Below are 19,737 nucleotides of genomic sequence, written 5' to 3'. Positions count from 1 at the left end.
TACATAGCTTTCCCGGTTTGGTGCCTTCTTTTGATAATTACCTTATACATACTATGGTACAAAATATCTGTGTATTATGTATGAAATTTATTTTGAAGTTAATATTTTTGGGAGTGTGGAACGGAATAATTCAATTTACATAAATTCTTAAGGAAAATTTGTTTTGGGTTGCGAATTTTCGGCTTACGGCCCGGCCCATCTCTGGGAATGGATTAAATTTGAAACCAAGGTATCAATGAACATGCAAAAGCATTCATCCTTGTACAAGTTTCTTGTAAGAAAAGCATCCAACGAGTCTAATGAGGGAAACAGAAAAACACAGAAAAGAGAAAGAGCCCCACAAGTTATAATGGTAGGAGACTCCCCTGCCAAAGAATAACACACTCTCTCTGCCTCACCACCTTCCACATATGCCATTAACTCTAAGTGCAGGTAAAGTGCATACTGTGTTAGCATTTATTTATTGCATTAATATAATTATTTTGTCTCAAATGGATTAATCCAATTGACATTATTCCTCGTGGCAAAATTTTTTTTAGTTCTTGAACAGATCTGCACTTTATCCACCTTACCTGGTTGATGGGGGTTCTGGGAGTTCTTCTGCTCCCCAAGCCCAGCCCGAGGCCAGGCTTGACTTGTGAGAGCTTGATCCAACAGGCTGTTGTTTGGAGAGGCCCACAGGCCCACATATCCACCTAAACCTGGTTGGTCCAGCACTCCTTGAAGAACTCATGAACCAATTACATTTCAGTGCTGAGGTTCCACTATACAGTATATATTGTATATAATAAAATCGTAGGGATGCACCGTAAAATAGGTGTTAATAACTTTAAGATCTATTTATCATTCTGAAAGTCTGGAATCAAAAATTAAAAAAGGACATTCTTTTTATTAATCAAATAAACAATGAAGCATGTCTTTCCTGTGCACCAGTGGTGCCAGAACACTTATGTAAACAGTAAAAGATATCACCAACAAACTTTGTAAGAGATAAGTTGAAACCTAAACATGTTACATAAAATCACTGAACTTATCCCTAGACAAAATATTAAACTTCAAATTGGAAAATATATATCTCTTTATTACCAAAATAAATCTTGGAATGAATGCTTGTAATGGTGAACTAAATATAGGGCATATTAGACTGTCCCAATCTTCAAAAGTTGCCACTTTTCATTTTCATTTTTAGAAAGTTACTTGCCCCCCCTCCCTTGGTTCTATTCATCCAATTTAATAATATTCAGGGATAGCACACTTCTAGAATTTTTGCATAATATAAAACACCTTAGAGTATATGAATACTGTACCTGGAAACTTTATCTAAAATATTTAAAAAATCACATAAAAATATTTTAAAATAATCTATAATTAGTATATTGTACTTACAAATGCATGACATTTTTCTACTTTACATTCTAGTGGTTTTTATTGCCATAATATATGCATATATCACTTTGTGCAAGGATATTTCAATTACAAAATATTAAATTATTTAAATGATGTATACAGTCCACCCAACAACACTATATGAATATTATCCCCAACAATTACTTACAATACTCAATGTTGACAAAATTACACATCTTTGAATAAACTTTATAAACAAATTCCTTAAAACCAACCCAGCAAGCCAGTGGCTAGGCGAATAACACAGTATAACATGGCAAATAAGCCAAAGTAAGCAAAGGACCCCTTCACTCTATTTTTGGGATCTGAAAACAAAAAATTATCCATTAAAACAATTGTTTTAAAACAAACATTTATTGAAATACTGTACTCACAAAAAACAAAAATCAGTGCTAAATGTAATGAAATGCCTCTTTCTGGTAGCTCCCAAATGCTGCATCCTGGAACCTTTCATTCTTTGGAACACACACCAGGCCTCAACAAACCCATGAGACCTACCAGATACCAGGTCCATAACCTAGCCCCCTTAAAGATGCAAATGGGAGCATAAAAATCTGAGATCACAACAGAACTAAGAGAAAATGGAGCACTCCAAACAACCAAACAGTTGGTTGGTTGGAGTGCTCTAAAACCACCAACTGCTTAGGAACATTTATAACCCCAATTTTACCCACATAAACACTCAGTGTTGCGGCTAAATCATTCCTCTTGTGCTCGCTCAACACTAAATGAGAGCTCAATAACCCAGAAGCACAGCTAGCCAGCCCACTCATTCATGGTCCTTTCTGGACCACTCTGCTCTACAGGGAACTCTCTTACTGTCTTCAAATAAGTGGTGTTGGCCAACCTTGTGGATGTGCTAATACATATTCTAATGTTCCAGGTAAATGAATCAATACCTGCTCAAAAGCACCAAACAACACTGATACAAGATGGTGTCATCCCAATTGACTTGATAATGATCTTTACAGACCAAAATTTTATCGTCTCATCTTCTGGTATGAGGTTTAGTCTTCATATTTCAGCCACATTATTGTGACTCATCATCTGCAAGGTGGTCCAAATGTGATAAAGTGTTCAGGTATCCGTCCCTCCACTTCACTCACTGAAGCATACAATGAAAAGCCTGACAAATAACTGAGCTGGCTAGCCCTGAGGACGATGCCTAAAATGTCCCTGCAGGATAATGGTGGTTTGAGAAACAAAGTTTCAGCTCTGGAAGGTCAAATACAGGAATTATGCAAGGATAAGGAACACAAGGATAGGGAAATTAAAAGGAAAAATCCTGAAGGAAAATAAAGTATTAAAAAATCTTGTAGTTGAATCAAGTCGACATTAGTGAACATGATAAGTTAGGCAAGGAAATTCAACTGGGAAAAAGAGCTTTCATCAGGAAAGATGGAGGAGGTTACACAGGATATAAGAATTGCAAGAAGGATATGTAGCTAACCCATGCACAAGTGGCCAGAAAGGAACAGTAGAAGCAGTTAAGGAAGTGACTGAGCAACCACAGGAATCTATAAGACCTCGACCTTAATCTTTCAGCAGAGAGTGAACACAAAGTGTACTATGGATAAACCAAGATAGTCCAACAAAGCATGAACCAGGAACCTGTCAATATTATGCATGGGGGTATATGTAAATATGGGCTATCAGGAAGAAGTAATGGAACATGCAAGTATAAACACCCAAGAAAGTCCAGAAATATTATAAATACAGGTACATGTTGCTCTGAAAATTGCAAATTTTTTTCACCTAAAACTGTACAAATCCATTAAACATAAAGGAATGTTTTAACAGAGATTGCCAAGCATTTCCTATAAAATCAAAAGAATGCCATTATGATTATAGCAACATCCATACATACCACAGAGATTTTTTGCTAACAGAAAGAGGGAAAATAATAACAAGAAATGTCAAAACTCTACCATCAACTCTGTCAAATACCTGGTCCCGATAGTAGTCGGGTTCCAGCAGTAGTCGGGTCCCAGTAGTACTAGTTGTCGGGTTCGTTCTCGACACACAATTGAGAATTCCAGGTTCGATCCCAGATCACAACCCAATTGAAGTTCAGACATGCATACACAATAACTGTGCAACCAGTCTCAAATCCAAGAGGAAAATTCAGCAAATTCAATTTGAATAATATACAGATAAATTGGGAACAAATAAACCAAGACCTCACAGAAATATGCTGGGAAAGACAGTTAGATAATGCAAACTTAAACCAAATGCCTTGAGAAAACAGGCACACTACCAGTAGAAATATGCACAACTCACATACCACCAAGGAGAAAGAGAAAAAGATGCAAACTGGAATAAGAACAGCGTTCACTCTATAGGCAACAAAATGAAATCTCAGAACATCTCAAACTCTCCACTCTACCCCAAGGATGACAAGGAAGGCGATGTAGAGAAATAGAAACAAATGGAGCTAAAGTTGCAAGACTAATATAAAATCCAGGAGAGGCAAAGAGAACAAAAGGCCTTAAGTGAAAGAGGAAGCCAACATGCTTTTTCTACTATGCAAAATCTAGAATAAAAATACATCTAGCATTGTGCCCTTGAGCAAGGGTGATGGAACCTTCACAGATGACAACAAAGAAATAAGTGAAATACTATTTAGGCTACAGTCTGTTCAGTGAACTCCTGAACACAATGAAGATCAATGATCCAAATGATTTCTTTATGAATGTGATATGTACTACCATTTAACCACATGTCAGATGTCACCCTAACCTCACTTGACTTTGAAGTAGCCATAGACAGCATGCCCATGCAATCTGCACCCAGACTCTTGGAATTCTACAGTATATTAATCAAGAATTGCAAAAAACCACCATCACCGGCCCTAAATATCTTTTGAAGATAGAGCCTAGATACACATGTTATCCTCAACATACTTCAAGAACAGAGAACGCACCATTTCACAAAGGAGGAAATAAAGCAGCTGCAAAAAATGATAGACCAATAGCTCTAACATCACACATCATAAAAATCTTTGAAAGAGCCAAGAACTAAGATCACAAACACATACAATCACAGTGTCTACATGACCATGGAAAACATGGCTTCAGAACAGAGCACTTCTGCCTCTCACAAGTGCTGGACAACTATGACAACCTTAGATGCCGTCAGAGACAAGTAAAACGATGATGTAATATACACAGATTTCGCAAAAGCTTTAGACAACTGTGACAATGGCATTATTAAACCCAAAATGTGCACAAAAGGAATTAATGGCCAAGTAGGGAGGTGGATTTTTAATTTCCTAATGAACAGAACCCAGAATGAAATAAGTCAACAAAGTAAAGTCTGGATCATCCACCACGCAAAACTCACTCACTCAAGATACTGTGCTTGCTCCAGTACTTTTTTTTCATCCTCATATCAGACCATAGCCAAGTATACAAACTATAGTACTGTATCATACTTTGCAGATGACACTAAGATCTGCAAAGAGTAGACAATATAGAGGATGCATCAAACCTCCAATCTGATGTCAACCAGGTCTTTCACTGGGCCTCGGAAAATAACGTTTAATGAAAATAAGTTCCACATACTGTACTGCACTATGAAAAAATGAATATATCAAAATAGAAACCACATACATATTGTATAAAATGCAGTCAAATCAAATTGAAGGAAAATGCAATATAAAAGATTAGGGAGTAATCGTGTCGGAAGATCTTATTGCCATTGCTGACTTGGAGAGTGTGCAAAGTTTATTTGCTGCTAAAATCTACTCAATAAAACACCTAAATTATTAGGACTGCTTAAAATATTTAAATCTGCATTCCCTTGATTGCAGGTAGGAAAGTTACATAATAATTAACACTTGGAAAATACTAGGACTGCTTCTAAATCTGCACAGGGAAATAACATCACATGAAACTAGGAGGCATGGCAGGATGTGCAGAATAGCTCTGTTGAAAAGTAGAGGTGCAATAGGTACACAGTGAGAACTATCAACATCAAAGGTCGAAGACTTTTCAACACGTTCCCTCGACACATAACGGGCCTAACTGGCTAACCTCTCACAGTGTTCAAAAGAGAACTTGATAAACACCTTCAAAAGATACTTGATCAACTAGACTGTGATTCGTACATCAGGCTGCGAGAAGCTGCACCAAACAGCTTGGCTGACCAGGTTCGACTTAAGTAACCTGGTCAGAGATCGGGGTCATGGGAACGTTGATCCTCGGAATCATCGAAAGGCACCAAAAGGAAAAGTAACCAGTATGTCATTAATCCAATATTCCAATTATCTCAAATTTATAGTTACCCCAGTTATATTATGGTGAAGTTTATAAGTTATATTATTTTATTTTCAATATAGTTGATTAACTACACTGATAATAGTGTATAGTTAATCAATTATATTATTAATATAACAAAGAATTTCCAAGTTCACTTCTCTTTCCATTATTGCTTTGATGATATACTGAATTGTCAATTGGGGCATATTTCTTTCAACAATATCTAATTCTGCTGAGAATGTGGTGGTAGGAAGCTGGTAGTTAGTGTTGGGAGAGAGAAGGGTGGTGACCATGCTAGTGGTGTTTATGACACAATCAACATAGTGCCAGCTTCGTTGGTGGTTGTGGTGGACACAAGTATTTTCCTGGTGTCAACTGAAGCAAATCTTCTTCCACAAGCTACTGAATGTGATGAAAATAATGATATTATCTTTACTCATTGTAGTGCTAGTAATGATCATTGAGTGTGTTGGTGTTAATAGTTTGTGATTATGACATGGCTTGCACAATGATCATGGTTGAAATAATTGTATGAAGTGAAACAAATTTTGTGCCACAATGTACTATATTTGATGAAAATAATGTACTTGTGTGGGTTTTATCCATCATACAATTGTGAAAATGTGTGTGGCATCAACATACCTCCTGTGTAGTAACCCAGAGCATAAACAATACGTCCAATACACCAGACGGCTCCTCCAGTAGCACTCACTATGGGGTTGTAGAGACCTCCCAAAAGTAAAAGAAACAGGAACTGTGGATAATTCTCAAGTCTGAAATAAGAAATATTTGAATTATTACTCTATTTAAAATCCAGTAATGCACTTAAGTAATCCAGTACTTAAGGACCCATCCATGTAAGAAAGAATACAAAAACTATGTGAGCAGCTATGATGGCAGGCCATCATCAATCCCCAGCCTTGGTCCTTAACCCCCGTGCTGCTCAGCTATTAATACCCTTCGACACCGCCAGGCGCAATAAATACAAAAATTCTAATTTTTTTCGTCTTATAAAAGTGTTTATTGGTGTTCTCTGATCACAGGAAAAATAATAACAAAATCGTAGGCGACATATTTTGGCCCCAATAGGGTGGGGAAGTCTGGCAAAATTGAGGTATTGACAGACTAGGCATCCTGTGGCGGTCTGCTCCACTCACGGGAGTCACCACAAAGATATTATTATGACTTAATTATTTCAATGTGTCTGATTGATTTTTTCTCTGTTTTTGCAGTAATGTTATTCAATAGTGTGTAGTGTGATATATTTATAAAATAAAATGTGCGAAAATAACTGTACAACTAAGCTGATATGGTGGGTCAAGACCTCAATAATTGAGGTCGCCAACACAGTCAGTTGACGCTCCCTCCCTCACTCACAAACATTCCTCCTCCCACAATACTGTTTGTGCTGTTTTTACACTATATACACACATTATATATAAATATTTACATGTTTTATTCGCCATAACTGTACAAGTAAGCTGCATGGTGTCCAAACAACATAGTGGTCATAAAAAACCAGCGTTGAATGTAATGAAGCGCCATTTTCTGGGTGAGACCCGGAGGCTCCCCAGAGCTTACTAGGCTGATATGCTAATGTCAGACTTTGGCATCAGTCATGTGAATGGAGTTCTGTGGGCCAACTGGGGACCACGAGCCAGAACCTGGCCCCCTCAGAGAGGCATGGGGAGCAATGACCAATAGAAACCCCCATGTGATTGGAAGCATTCTATGTCTGCCATCGACTGCGTCAGGCACCCAGAAAGGTAAGCATCCTAAAACAAACCCCTATTCTAGTGAAAATTTTGCTACCAAAAGCTGAACAAGTGGATAGAACTCCCCCTAAAAGAAACGAGCAAACGAGCATGACATCACACGTCGCCGCGCCGCTGTCTGTGCAGCTCTCCCCTCCCCGGGAGGGGGGAAGGGGATGCCCCCAGACCTCCTCGCTGGCTATCCACCTTTCAGTTCTGAGGCTGGATGTCAAAACACGCAAAAAAAAACGCCGACCGGAGGGAGTGAGGGATGCCAGGGAGCCTCCGGGTCTCACCCAGAAAATGGATGTTTCATTACATTCAACGCTGGTTTTCTGGGGAAAGCCCCTTCGGCTCCCCGGAGCAAAGCTAACTACCCGGAGCTAACTTAACGGAGATAAGGAAAAAGTAGAGGGACTTAACCAGGAGGCAGTCGCTGCTCACTTCCTCAACTCAAAGGCGAGACAACTGGCTGCAACCGCCAACCCAACGCGACAAAAGCCTGACTAGGCCCATGAACATTCACGAGATATCGAGCAGCAAAGACCCTGTTCGACCACCAAAACCCCCCGCCCGAATGTCAGACCAGGACATGTTGCCAAAGACAGCAGCAAGAGCAGCAAACTTGCCAACATCATGGGCACGGGGATGGACCGCAAGCTGGCTAGACTTAACACTTTATGCGGATCAGGACATAACCTGGAGTCCTGTTTGCCTAACCGCTTTCGCAATGTGGTCATAAAATGATGTCCTCAAAAAAATATTTGTATAAAATTCAATTTTAATCCGATTTACTTTGGGTTTGTTTCAAACTGCGCACCATGAGGTTCTCTTTCTCACCACTAGGCTGCATGGTACAATAAGTTCATGAAAGGTGTGGACCACTTCGATCAAATGGTATTACCATTTTACCAGGAAAACTCACAAGTGGACCAAAAAGATAACGTTTTATTTCCTGCAAATGGCATTGCATAATGCCTTTGTTTTGTACCAATACAACACAACTGATCAAAAAAAGCTAACATTGCTACAGTTCCACGAGGTGGCAATTTGGGCCCTATTGCGCTGGGACCCGGAAGATTGGCCTCAAACAGCAACAGTATCTCAACACTTGCGGCACGCTCCAGACATAAATCATGACACAGGCCCTGCCTATGCTGACACCATGCAAACTCCCGGACCATCTGGTGTGAGGCGGCCTTTGTTCACTTCAACACCTCAAGCTGAAGCAGCAACCGAATCAGAACCCGAGATGTCTGGCATACTGCCATTTGAGGAGACGGTTTTGTCAGATGACTCTGACTCCGACTCAAATGTTGAACCTTCAGCGATTCAGTTGATTCTGAAAATCACATGAACTACAAACTGAAACGAGTATTTTGATACCAGAATGAACACTGTATCACATAAACTGCCTTAAGTAGCCTCGAACCTTCATAGATTTTTTTTTGGGTGTAGCGTGTGTCTGCAGGAGTGTCCCAAACGGGTTGCAGGTGGGTGACTTTAGCCGTTTATACTGGTAATGCTTCCCCCATATCATGTATTATATGCATATGTCTGTTTAGGGAATTTTATTCCGATCAATGTACAACCAAAAATAACTGTGTGCAACAAGTATAAACTTGACAAACATAACAACAGTAAAAACATTTTGTGTGTGTTTGACGCTCACTGATATGTTCCAGCGTTGTTTTATATTTGGCGCTATTCTATCTTACGCTTTGTTGATCTTTTTTACATACGGGCTCATAGAACATTCTGTTGCAAACACATTGGCACAAAAATGAATGACGTACATAGAATAATAATGTCAGGACAGTGAAATAAGTATAAACTTTCAAAGCGCCATATCGCACATGTGTCGTCGCGTCACCAATACCGGGTAACAGTTCCGCCACTTCCCACACTCTTGTGGGTGGGCCGCGACCATTATTTCTACGTTTATATTCATATCACCGTGTTGGGAATTTCATTGCGAGTCCATTGATACTAAAATTAACGCTGTAGGACAAGTGTGGAGGTGATAACAATTCCCAAGAGTACAAACATTTTGTTGCTGTTGGGCGCTCACGGCGAGTCACCTACTTAGGTTTTCACTTGGTGCTGGTATCCCTATACCTTTCGTGACATTTTTTTACTGATGTTCTTCTAGAGAATTTTATTGCGAACACGTTGGTACCAAAATGAAATACGTAGCTCGAGAACTAAGGTCAGGAGAGTAAAAAGAGTATACACATTTTTATTTGACGCTTAAGCGACAAAAAAGCCGCCGCTACAGACCGGCTTTTTTTTAACCTTAGCTGGGGCAGGCGAAAGTGTTTTATAACCCTGTGGACGACCTGGAGACCCGCACCCACGACAGGTGAAAAAGGGAACCGGATCAACCCAAAGCGCGTCCCCGGACACAAAAGCCATGGCGCGCAAATAACGCCGGAGGGCTGCAACCGGACACAAAACATTTTGCACCCCCAGCCTAACCAACCAAGGATTAACAACCCAAGGACCCCTCCGGAAAGCAGCAGTCTCATTCTTTGCCATAAAAGAAGGAGACAGCTGCAAATGAACAAACCTATCACCACAACTGAAGGAGCAGAAAGCCCTGCACCGGAGGAGAGCATGAAGCTCACCGACTCGACCCCCAGAGGCTAATACCAACAGGAAAAGAGCCTTCGAGAAACAATCCTGAACCGAAGGGGCTACAACAAACCGAGGAGAAGAAAGAAAAAAAGAGCACACTGTCCAAAGACCAGGATGGCTCAGGCGGCGCATGAGCAGGCCTGAGGTGAAACAACGAATGAGACAGCTTGCGAACCAGTGCAGACATTACATCAATACTGAAAGCAAGCTGAAGCGGCTCTGCCAGTGCCGCCCGATATGAGGCGACAGTGTTAGGCATAAGATGACGGTCCTGGAACCACCAAGAGAGATAGGACAACCACCACCCTAACAGAAAGGGAAGTATAACTACAAAGACGCAAAAAGAACCGGAAGAAAAAAAAATAGTTTTCCTGGCAAAAGAGAGCCAGGAAACTTCATACTGCCGCCAAGACGAAGCCCACAGGTGGGACACTAACAAGGAAGCCACCTGATCACCATAGAGATAATGATAAACTCAAATAAAAAAATACCATACGCGAAGACTCGAGGAGAAGACCAAACCAAGCACGTGATGTGGTGGTTCAATCTGCTGGAAGAGGGCGGAGCTATGGGAAAACCTCCGGGTTCGGACACCGAGCAAGCAGCGCCTGAAATCACGGCTGGGCTGGCACCACGGGGCTAAGAGGACAACTCACTCCTGGTAAGTCTCCAAGCAAGCCAGGACCTGGAGCAACAGCTGAACCGGGGAAAAGAGGTACAGGAACCCCCACCTCGACCAGTCCTGCCGAAAGGCATCGACCCTGACAGCCTTGCAGTCTGGGAAGGGGCGCCACATACAGGGAAAGGCGGTGCGACCACGCCGTCGCGAAGAGGTCCATCTCGGAATGTCCGAACGTCCGGCAAAGCCAACAGAAGGAGTCGGTGTCGACCGTCCATTCCGTAGACGGGGAACAAAATGAGACAGGCCGTCGGCCAAGACATTGGACACTCCCCGCACGTGAACCGCCAGGAGAGCCAAACCCCGAGAACTCAGCAGATGAGTCACCCAAAGCAATCAGCGCCAAAGAGCCAAGGACCACATCAAACCCCCTCGGTTCAAGCAATGAACCACCAGGGAGCAGTTCGAATGGATGCCGGATTGTCGACCTGCCTGCGGGTCATCAGACATGGGACGGCAACTAGTCGAAGCAGCCTGAATATAGTGCGCCACAGCTAAAGGCGCAAAAAGCTGAGGAAAAGGCGAAGACAACCTAAAAGCCAGGGCCCAGGCCGATTTCAGAGAGGAGGCAAGCACCGCCTGCCGACATGCAAGCCGGGAAGCCTAAAACAGCTCAACCATATCCCGCAAGATTGGCTCAAACTGCTTCAACAAGGCAGCCGACGTGCGAGCCGCCGAGCCAAAGGCACCGGACCCCAGAACGGCCCTGAGCACCCCCCACATCCTCCCCAAGCCCGTCCGAAGACAGCTCCAGGAGGGAAAAGAAGCGCAAGGCCAAAGCCAAGAGGCCCCGGGTGTGCAAATCCTCAGCCACCTGTGCAGCCGAAATGGAGGGAACCTGCACATGGAGCTGCAGAACGCCAACATCCCGGGGGAAGGGCAGGAGCAAACAAGGACTCATTGAGGTGTTTTCCCACAGGAAAACCTGAACCGCTGTCGAAACCTCGCACCACTCAAGCGTGCAGGAACGACAGAAAGGAATGCCAAGACTCCAAAGCGAATACAAGACAGTCCGCCAGTCAGGACGACTCTGGAACCTCGTAATGGACCCAAAAAGAGAACGAAGTCCCAAACTTGAAAGACGACGGATCCATCACCGAGGCATAATCCGGGTCATGCAGGAGGTAAGCCGCCAGGGCCGCCCGCACCACAGACAGTTGGATGCGGGAAGCCGAAAACCTCTGGAAAGAACGGAACCGACGCACCGAGGGAACACTGAACCAAACCCGGGCATGGGCAGACACCAAATCAACTCGTATGCAGAGGGGGAAAAAAGAGAACCCCACTCCTTGTAACAATAAGTCCCGCTCCAAGGGTAGAAAAACCCAAGCGGGGTCCAGCGGTGCCCAAGGGCCCCCAAGTCAGCTCCTCCCCAGCCCCAGGATCCCCCTCCTCGTGACCCGGGGCCGAGTCATCCCCCAGAGCACTGGCCCCTAAAGAAAAGGCCATCTAAACCCTGCCCCGACTCCGAAACCCTCAGACGCTTCAGAACCAGAAGCAGGGGAGGGGGGTCCAGAACGAACCACAACAGGGGGAAGGATGAGGGGGCACGGACTGAACCAAGGTCGAAGCGACCCCCAGCCCCCAAGTATGGGTCCCTATAGGCAAAACGGGGCAGCCTCAGGGCATCTGGGTAAGCAACCATCCGGATGCCCCGAGTGTAGAAATCTCGTACAATTCTATAGGAGATTTCCAGGGCCAAAGGGGTAAACCAAGCAAGACATCCAAGCACTGGGAATGCTACGCCGGACCTAAAAGTAGGCCGATACAGCCTGGCCTGGTTACATGGTTGTGAAGGCCAACCTCGGTGCACTGAATGGAAGCCCACAAACCATCTGTGCACCCCACTAGCCAAAGTTGATGTTGGCGTTCTTGACCCAACTCGGGTCAAGATGGAAGCCAAGTGACCCCTGACTCACCCTAGGCGAGGACCACTACAAGCAAGGAGGACCTCTAAGGGAGTGACTGCCAAACAATCCAGAGAGGATAACTCTGGCAATGCAAGAGCAGTGCTAGGGAGCACACAGGGAAGGTAACCCTGAGCACATACAGCTCCAAACACTTTCAAAGACAGGCTCGCACTACACTACAGTGTACAGGAAAAGCCACCAAGAACAACCACCACAGCACTTGGCTAGACAGAGGAGCCAGTTCAGAAGAAAGATGACACAGGAACCACTACATTAGCGACAGAACTGATGGCTCAGATCCTAGCAGGCGGTGAACTACTTCCCCCTTTCCCCATATGAGCAGGGAAGATGGGAACAACAAGCTCACGGCAATTTTAAAAGAATTTGTTCGTTTGTTTACAGTTTGATATGGAAGAATTTGTTTATTTGTTTGATAGGGAAGAGGCACTTAACTTCAGACTAGTGTCACTGACAAGCATCCCCTACAAAGGATAAGCATAGCAAAACACCTAGAGAGTATTAGGTATGTAAAGAAACAAGCAGCTTGAGGAAAGACAGGTAGTCACAATAACATGGTTGAAGATATGAAGAACAAACCACACATCAGAACATGAAAAACAACGATGTTTTGGTCTGTCCTAGCCCACTAGCTCACACAAGACTTGATAATGGTCCAGGATGGACCACAACGTCATCATTTCTTCATCTTCTGGTGTGTGGTTTGGGCATCACAACTTGAGGGAAGGAAAATTATGCCTAACACACCTAACATTACTGCAGATTTATGATAAAATAACAAAATACAACAGAATACAGAAGGATGAGCAGACTGCATAATGCTAATGAATGCCAAATATGTAAATACAGTACTTATGTAATTATCCAAATGTTTATTGTTGGATATCTATCATATTAACATGTGTAATTGTTATACTGTACATAGGCAGATGTTTTGGTGAGTTGTATTCTTCTAAATAATACAAGAATACTTCTTTCTTTTAACCCTTAAACTGCGCATGGGGTGTATATATACGCCATGAGTAACATGTCCCACCGTGCGCATGGCGTATATATATACGCCATAGGGTGCCAGGCACGATAAATGTCCCGCGGCTACACGGGGTTCACATCAGCTTCCTCAGGGCTCTTGTAAACAGACGCCGTGTTTAAAAAAAAATCGTGGGCAAAATTCTCCGGTGTGAGAGCCACAGTACTGTTGGAGCAACCAAGGCTGGTGCACGCAGCATGAGCTAACAGCATTGCTGTTCAGCTTGTGACCACAGCATCACCTAAAAATGTCAACATAAATATGTAACTGCTATTATTTATTTATTTATTTATTTATATACAAGAAAGTACATTGGGGGTTAAGAGAGAACATACAGTTTGAGTTGAAATTACAATCTTGTAAAGCCACTAGCACGCATAGCGTTTGGGCAAGTCCTTAAACTAACAGAGTTTTAGATATATAAGAGTAAAATTGATAAAAAGTGTTTAACAGGTACTTTACAGCTTTACTTTACAAGTACAGATGATTTTAAGTAGGATAATTACAGTAAAATTGTCAAAAAAAAAAATGTTTACAGGTACAATGCAAGAATTTCTGACAAAAGCAGATCAGAACAATACACAGTAATAACAATACATAATAATGAACAAGGAATCTTAAGTACAATTAAGAAAACATCTCAGGGTTATACATTGGATCACTGAAGCACAATATGAGGATCATTACAAGGAATAATGCAGTAGAATATGCACTAAATACAACAACCATGATAACAGATGATCTAAGATTACAATGGTGAAGAATATGGCTTAGGTACAAAGAATGGGGGATTGGGTAGCACTAGAAACAGTGTGAAGATGAAGCTCTAGGTAGAAGACTATGAAGATGAAATTAGATACTTTTGGTTTTATTTTTGAATAAGGCAAAAGTTGGACAGCTTTTCAGTTCATTGGGGAGTGAGTTCCATAGACTAGGTCCCTTTATTTGCATAGTGTGTTTACCCAAATTTAGTTTGACTCTAGGGATATCAGAGATATTTATGTCTGGTGTGGTGATTATGTGTTCTATTACATCTGTCCAGGAAGAGTTTCAGAACAGGGTTTGCACGTAAAAAAACCAGCGTTGAATGTAATGAAACGCCATTTTCTGGGTGAGTCCCGGAGGCTCCCCGGAGCTATCCCAGGCTGATATGCTAATGTCAGACTTTGGCATCAGTCATGTGTATGGAGTTCTTAGGCCTACCGGGGACCACGGCCAGAACCGGGCCCCCTCAGAGAGGCAAGGGGAGCAATGGCCTATAGAAGCCCCCGTGTAGTTGGAAGCATTCTATGTCTGCCATCGACCGGAACAGGCACCCAGAAAGGTAAGCGCCCCAAAACAAACCCCTATTCTGGTTAAAATTGCTACCTAAAACCGAACTAGTGGATAGAACTCCCCAACCGAAAACAAGCAAACTAGTGTGACGTCACATACTGCCGCGCCGCTGTCTGCGCAGCTCCCCCCTCCCCGGGAGGGGGAAGGGGGAGCCCCAGACCCCCCCGCGCCGGCTACCCACACCTCAGTTCTTGAGGCTGGATGTCAAAAACGCGAAAAAACCGCCGACCGGAGGGAGGGAGGAATGCCGGGGAGCCTCCGGGACTCACCCAGAAAATGGCGTTTCATTACATTCAACGCTGGTTTTCTGGGGGAGCCCCGTCGGCTCCCCGGAGCTAACTACCCACAGACAGAAAAAGAGGGACTTACCCAGGAGGCGGTCGTCGCTCACCCCTCAACTCGAAGCCGAGACAACTGGCTGCAACCGCCGACCCAAAGCAACACAGGCCCGACGAGGCCCAGGGACATTCACAAGGTAACGAGCAGCCAGGACCCTGTTCGACCGCCAAAATCCCGCGCCCGAATATCAGACCAAGACATATTCCCAAAGACGGCAGCAAGAGCCGCGAACTTGCGAACGTCATGGGCACGGGGATAGACCGCAGGCTGGCTGGACCTAATAACCCTGCGGACGACCTGAGAGACCCGAACCCGCGAACAGGGAAGAAGGGAAACCGGATCAACCCACAGCGCGTCCCCGGACACAGAAGCTGTGGCGCGCAAATAACGGCGAAGCGCCGCAACCGGACACAAAACATGATGCACCCCCGGCCTGACCAACCAAGCATCAACCACCCATGGACCCCTCCGGAACGCAGCAGTCTCATTCTTCGCCAGAAAAGAAGGAGACGGCTGCAAACGAACAAAACTATCACCACGACCAAAAGAGCAGAAACCCCTGCGCCGGAGGAGAGCATGAAGCTCCCCTACCCGACCCCAGAGGCCAAAGCCAACAAGAAAAGTGCCTTGGAAAAACAATCCTGGACCGAAGGGGCCACAACGAAACGAGGAGATGAAAGGAAAGCGAGCACTCTGTCCAAAGACCAGGACGGCTCAGGCGACGCATGAGCAGGCCGGAGGTGAAACAATGCACGAGACAGCTTGCGAAACGGCGCAGACGTAACATCGATACCGAAAGCAAGCTGAAGCGGCTCCGCCAGCGCCGCACGATACGAAGCGACAGTGTTAGGCATAAGATGACGGTCCTGAAACAACCACGAGAGGAAGGACAAGACCACCCGAACAGACAAAGAGCTAACACGACGAAGACGCAAAAAGAAACGGAAGGACCGCCAGGAAACTTCATACTGCCGCCGAGAAGAAGCCCTCAGGTGGGACACCAACAAGGCCACCTGATCACCATAGAGATGATGATAGACTCGAGTCAAAAAAACCATACGCGAAGACTCGAGGAGAAGATCGAACCAGCTACGTGACGTACCGGCCCGATCTGCTGAAAGAGGCGGAGCCGCGGGAAAACCCTCGGGTTCGGACACCGAGCAACCAGCACCTGAAACCAAGCAAACTTCTAAAGCTGAACCCCAGAGACGTGTACACTCACGGGGACCTAGCAGGGGGCGCCACCGAGGAGAACAGTGGAAGGGCAAAAACAAACTGAATAAAATGACAGAACCCCCCACCAGGCAAAAACAAAAAGAAAAACAAAACCCCGCAAGAGGACAGCGAACCCCAAGGAACAGAGCCGGCCGCGATGTCGGGAATTACAAGCTGAGCAGCACCCTGCGCCCCTACCAGTGCAAACTGCCTCTTACCTGCCGGTAACAAGGGAGAACAGAACACCCAAGAGCCCAACAGGCGGCCGAAAAACCGAAAGGTAAAACGGACCAGCAGAGGCAGACCCCGAGTAGCCTGTGGAAGGTGGCCCCAAGCCCCAAGGGCAGTACTTACAGGGCACCTAGGGAAGGCAGCCCTAGGCGCATGCAGCCCGAGTACTGAAGATAACTCCTGGCTCTCGCACCCACAAAACTAACACCACACACAAAGCACAGTGCAGTAGCGACACCGGAGCCAGAGCACACGACCATCGCCTATAGCATCAGCCTCAAGAACCGAGGTGTGGGTAGCCGGCGCGGGGGGTCTGGGGCTCCCCCTTCCCCCTCCCGGGGAGGGGGGAGCTGCGCAGACAGCGGCGCGGCAGTATGTGACGTCACACTAGTTTGCTTGTTTTCGGTTGGGGAGTTCTATCCACTAGTTCGGTTTTAGGTAGCAATTTTAACCAGAATAGGGGTTTGTTTTGGGGCGCTTACCTTTCTGGGTGCCTGTTCCGGTCGATGGCAGACATAGAATGCTTCCAACTACACGGGGGCTTCTATAGGCCATTGCTCCCCTTGCCTCTCTGAGGGGGGCCCGGTTCTGGCCGTGGTCCCCGGTAGGCCTAAGAACTCCATACACATGACTGATGCCAAAGTCTGACATTAGCATATCAGCCTGGGATAGCTCCGGGGAGCCGACGGGGCTCCCCCCAGAAAAGGGTTTAATAAATGTAATAGGCACAAGAGAATGTATGGAGTGAATTTATGTTTAGCATGTTTAGGGATTTAAACAGGGGAGCTGTGTGTTGTCTGAAAGCAGAGTTTGTTATTATCCTGATAGCAGATTTCTGCTGGGTGATGATGGGCTTGAGGTAGTTTGCAGAGGTTGAACCCCAAGCACAGATACCATAAGTAAGATATGGATAGATAAGTACATAATAGAGTGAGAGGAGAGCAGAGTAGGGTACATAATATCTGATCTTAGAGAGTATACCAACAGTTTTAGAAACCATTTTAGTTATGTGTTGAATGTGGGTGCTGAAGTTGAGTCTCTTGTCTAGGTATAGGCAAAAGAACTTTCCATCATTTTTATTGCTAATGTTTACATTATCTATCTGAAGCTGAATTGCATTTGTTGATTTGCTTCCAAATAAGATGTAGTAGGTCTTTTCTATGTTTAGTGTAAGTTTGTTGGTTGACATCCACAAGTGGACTTTTTTTTAGTTAATTGTTTACAACATTATTTAATATGAATGAGTTGGGGTTAGAGTAGATGAGAGTAGTATCATTAGCAAACAAAATTGGTTTAAGCATGTTAGAGACATTAGGCAGATCATTGATGTATATAAGAAATAGGAGAGGTCCTAGGATGCTGCCTTGTGGCACCCCTACGGTTTGTAGTAGAGTAGGAGAGGTTACGTCATTGATGGCCCCATATTGGTGTCTGTCACTAAGATAGGATCGGATATAGTTTAGGGCAAGGCCGCGGATTCCATAATGTTGGAGTTTAAGTAAGAGGTAGTTATGGTTAACAGTATCAAAAGCCTTTCTCAGGTCAGAGTCCAATTGGAAACTCACTTTTGTCAAGGGCCGAGTAGATTAAGTCAAGCAGACTAACAATTGCATCATTGGTACTCTTTTTGGAAGCGGAAGCCCAACTGACAGGGACTTAGTATATTGAATTTTACGAGATAGGAGTAGAGCTATTTGTAAAAAAAATTTTCATATATTTTTTATAATAAAGGTAGATTTGATATGGGTCTGTAATTATTTATGTCTGCCATGTTACCTCCTTTATGAACTGGTGTTACTCTTTTTTTTTAAGGATGTCAGAGAAGGTATGACATTCTAGAGATTTATTGAACAGCAATGCTATGGGAAGTGCAAGGGCATGGGAGGCACTCTTGTATACCATGGATGGTATTTCACTAATGTTCCCAGCTTTGGATTTTAGTGAGTGTATGATGGACACAACCTCTGTAGGGCTGATCGGTGAGAGGAGAAGATAGTTTGGATAGCTACCTGAAAGATATGTGATAACATGTGTCTGGGTCTGTGGGATCTTTCGGGCAAGGTTAGCACCAATCGATGAAAAGAAGCTATTAAATTCAGTTGCTGTTTCAAGATCTGTTGTAGGTGTATAACCATTCTTGGAGATTTTTATCTTGTTATGTGAATGTTGTTTAGCTCCTAGAATGTTAGAGATGGCTCTCCATGTGCTTTTCATGTTGCCTTTTGCTTCTTTGAATCTATTCTTATAATAGGAACACTTTACTCTTCTTATTATACTGTACTGGTAAGCACCGATGAGTACCGCTTAACTACTTCCTTTGCATCTAGGCCAATCCTATGTGTTTTTCATATTCATTTAGCGATGACAATATTACAGATGACCCCTGACTGTGATAAAAATGACCAGGATTGTGATGATAGCAGGATTGTTGTGACAATTAGTGCTGTGTGGGAGGAGTAATGCTGAAGGACAGAGGGAGAAGGTAGTGTCCTAAGCCCTATGCTCTTCAATATACTTACGCACAAACTTATCCATGACATACCTGTACAACCTACGGAAACTGTTATATGTTATGCTGATGATATTTGTATTATGGCACACAGTAACCAAGGCTACAAGTGTTACTTGATGCATTCTCCAAAAAAGTAGTAGAATGTGGCTTCATAATCTCTGTTGATAAAACAAGGGTTCTTATTCCCCATTCTCTTCATGTTAACTATACTATTAATGGAGTGCCCGTGGAGACTTGTGAGTCTTATAAATATCTTAGAGTCGAGGTTAATGATACAAATCTCGTCAGCAACCTGCGCAAAAACTAGTTGAGCGTCTTAAACCTCTCAAAATTCTTGTTGGCAAAGGATTTGGCATTAACATGAAATATGCTCGTAGTTTTTATATTGCCTTTATACGATCTGTTGTTGAT

The 19,737-nt window shown here is 44.0% G+C and overlaps 1 protein-coding gene across 1 annotated transcript in view; it reads right to left on the bottom strand.

Annotated features, from left to right (window-relative positions):
* Positions 1 to 874: 874 nt before the first annotated feature.
* LOC138364274 (glutathione S-transferase 3, mitochondrial-like) overlaps positions 875 to 19,737 on the bottom strand; it is a 37,731-nt gene continuing 18,868 nt past the window's right edge. Inside the window, exons 4-5 of the mRNA XM_069323817.1 lie at positions 6,309 to 6,439; positions 875 to 1,712 (exon numbers count right to left, since the gene is read on the bottom strand). Coding sequence (XP_069179918.1) covers positions 1,612 to 1,712; positions 6,309 to 6,439 — 232 coding nt within the window. The 3' untranslated portion in view covers positions 875 to 1,611. The remainder of the gene's footprint in view (positions 1,713 to 6,308; positions 6,440 to 19,737) is intronic.

This window comes from Procambarus clarkii, chromosome 13, assembly GCF_040958095.1.
Source record: "Procambarus clarkii isolate CNS0578487 chromosome 13, FALCON_Pclarkii_2.0, whole genome shotgun sequence".
NCBI classification, from domain to species: domain Eukaryota; kingdom Metazoa; phylum Arthropoda; class Malacostraca; order Decapoda; family Cambaridae; genus Procambarus; species Procambarus clarkii.
This window is presented reverse-complemented; position numbering and strand designations above follow the sequence as displayed.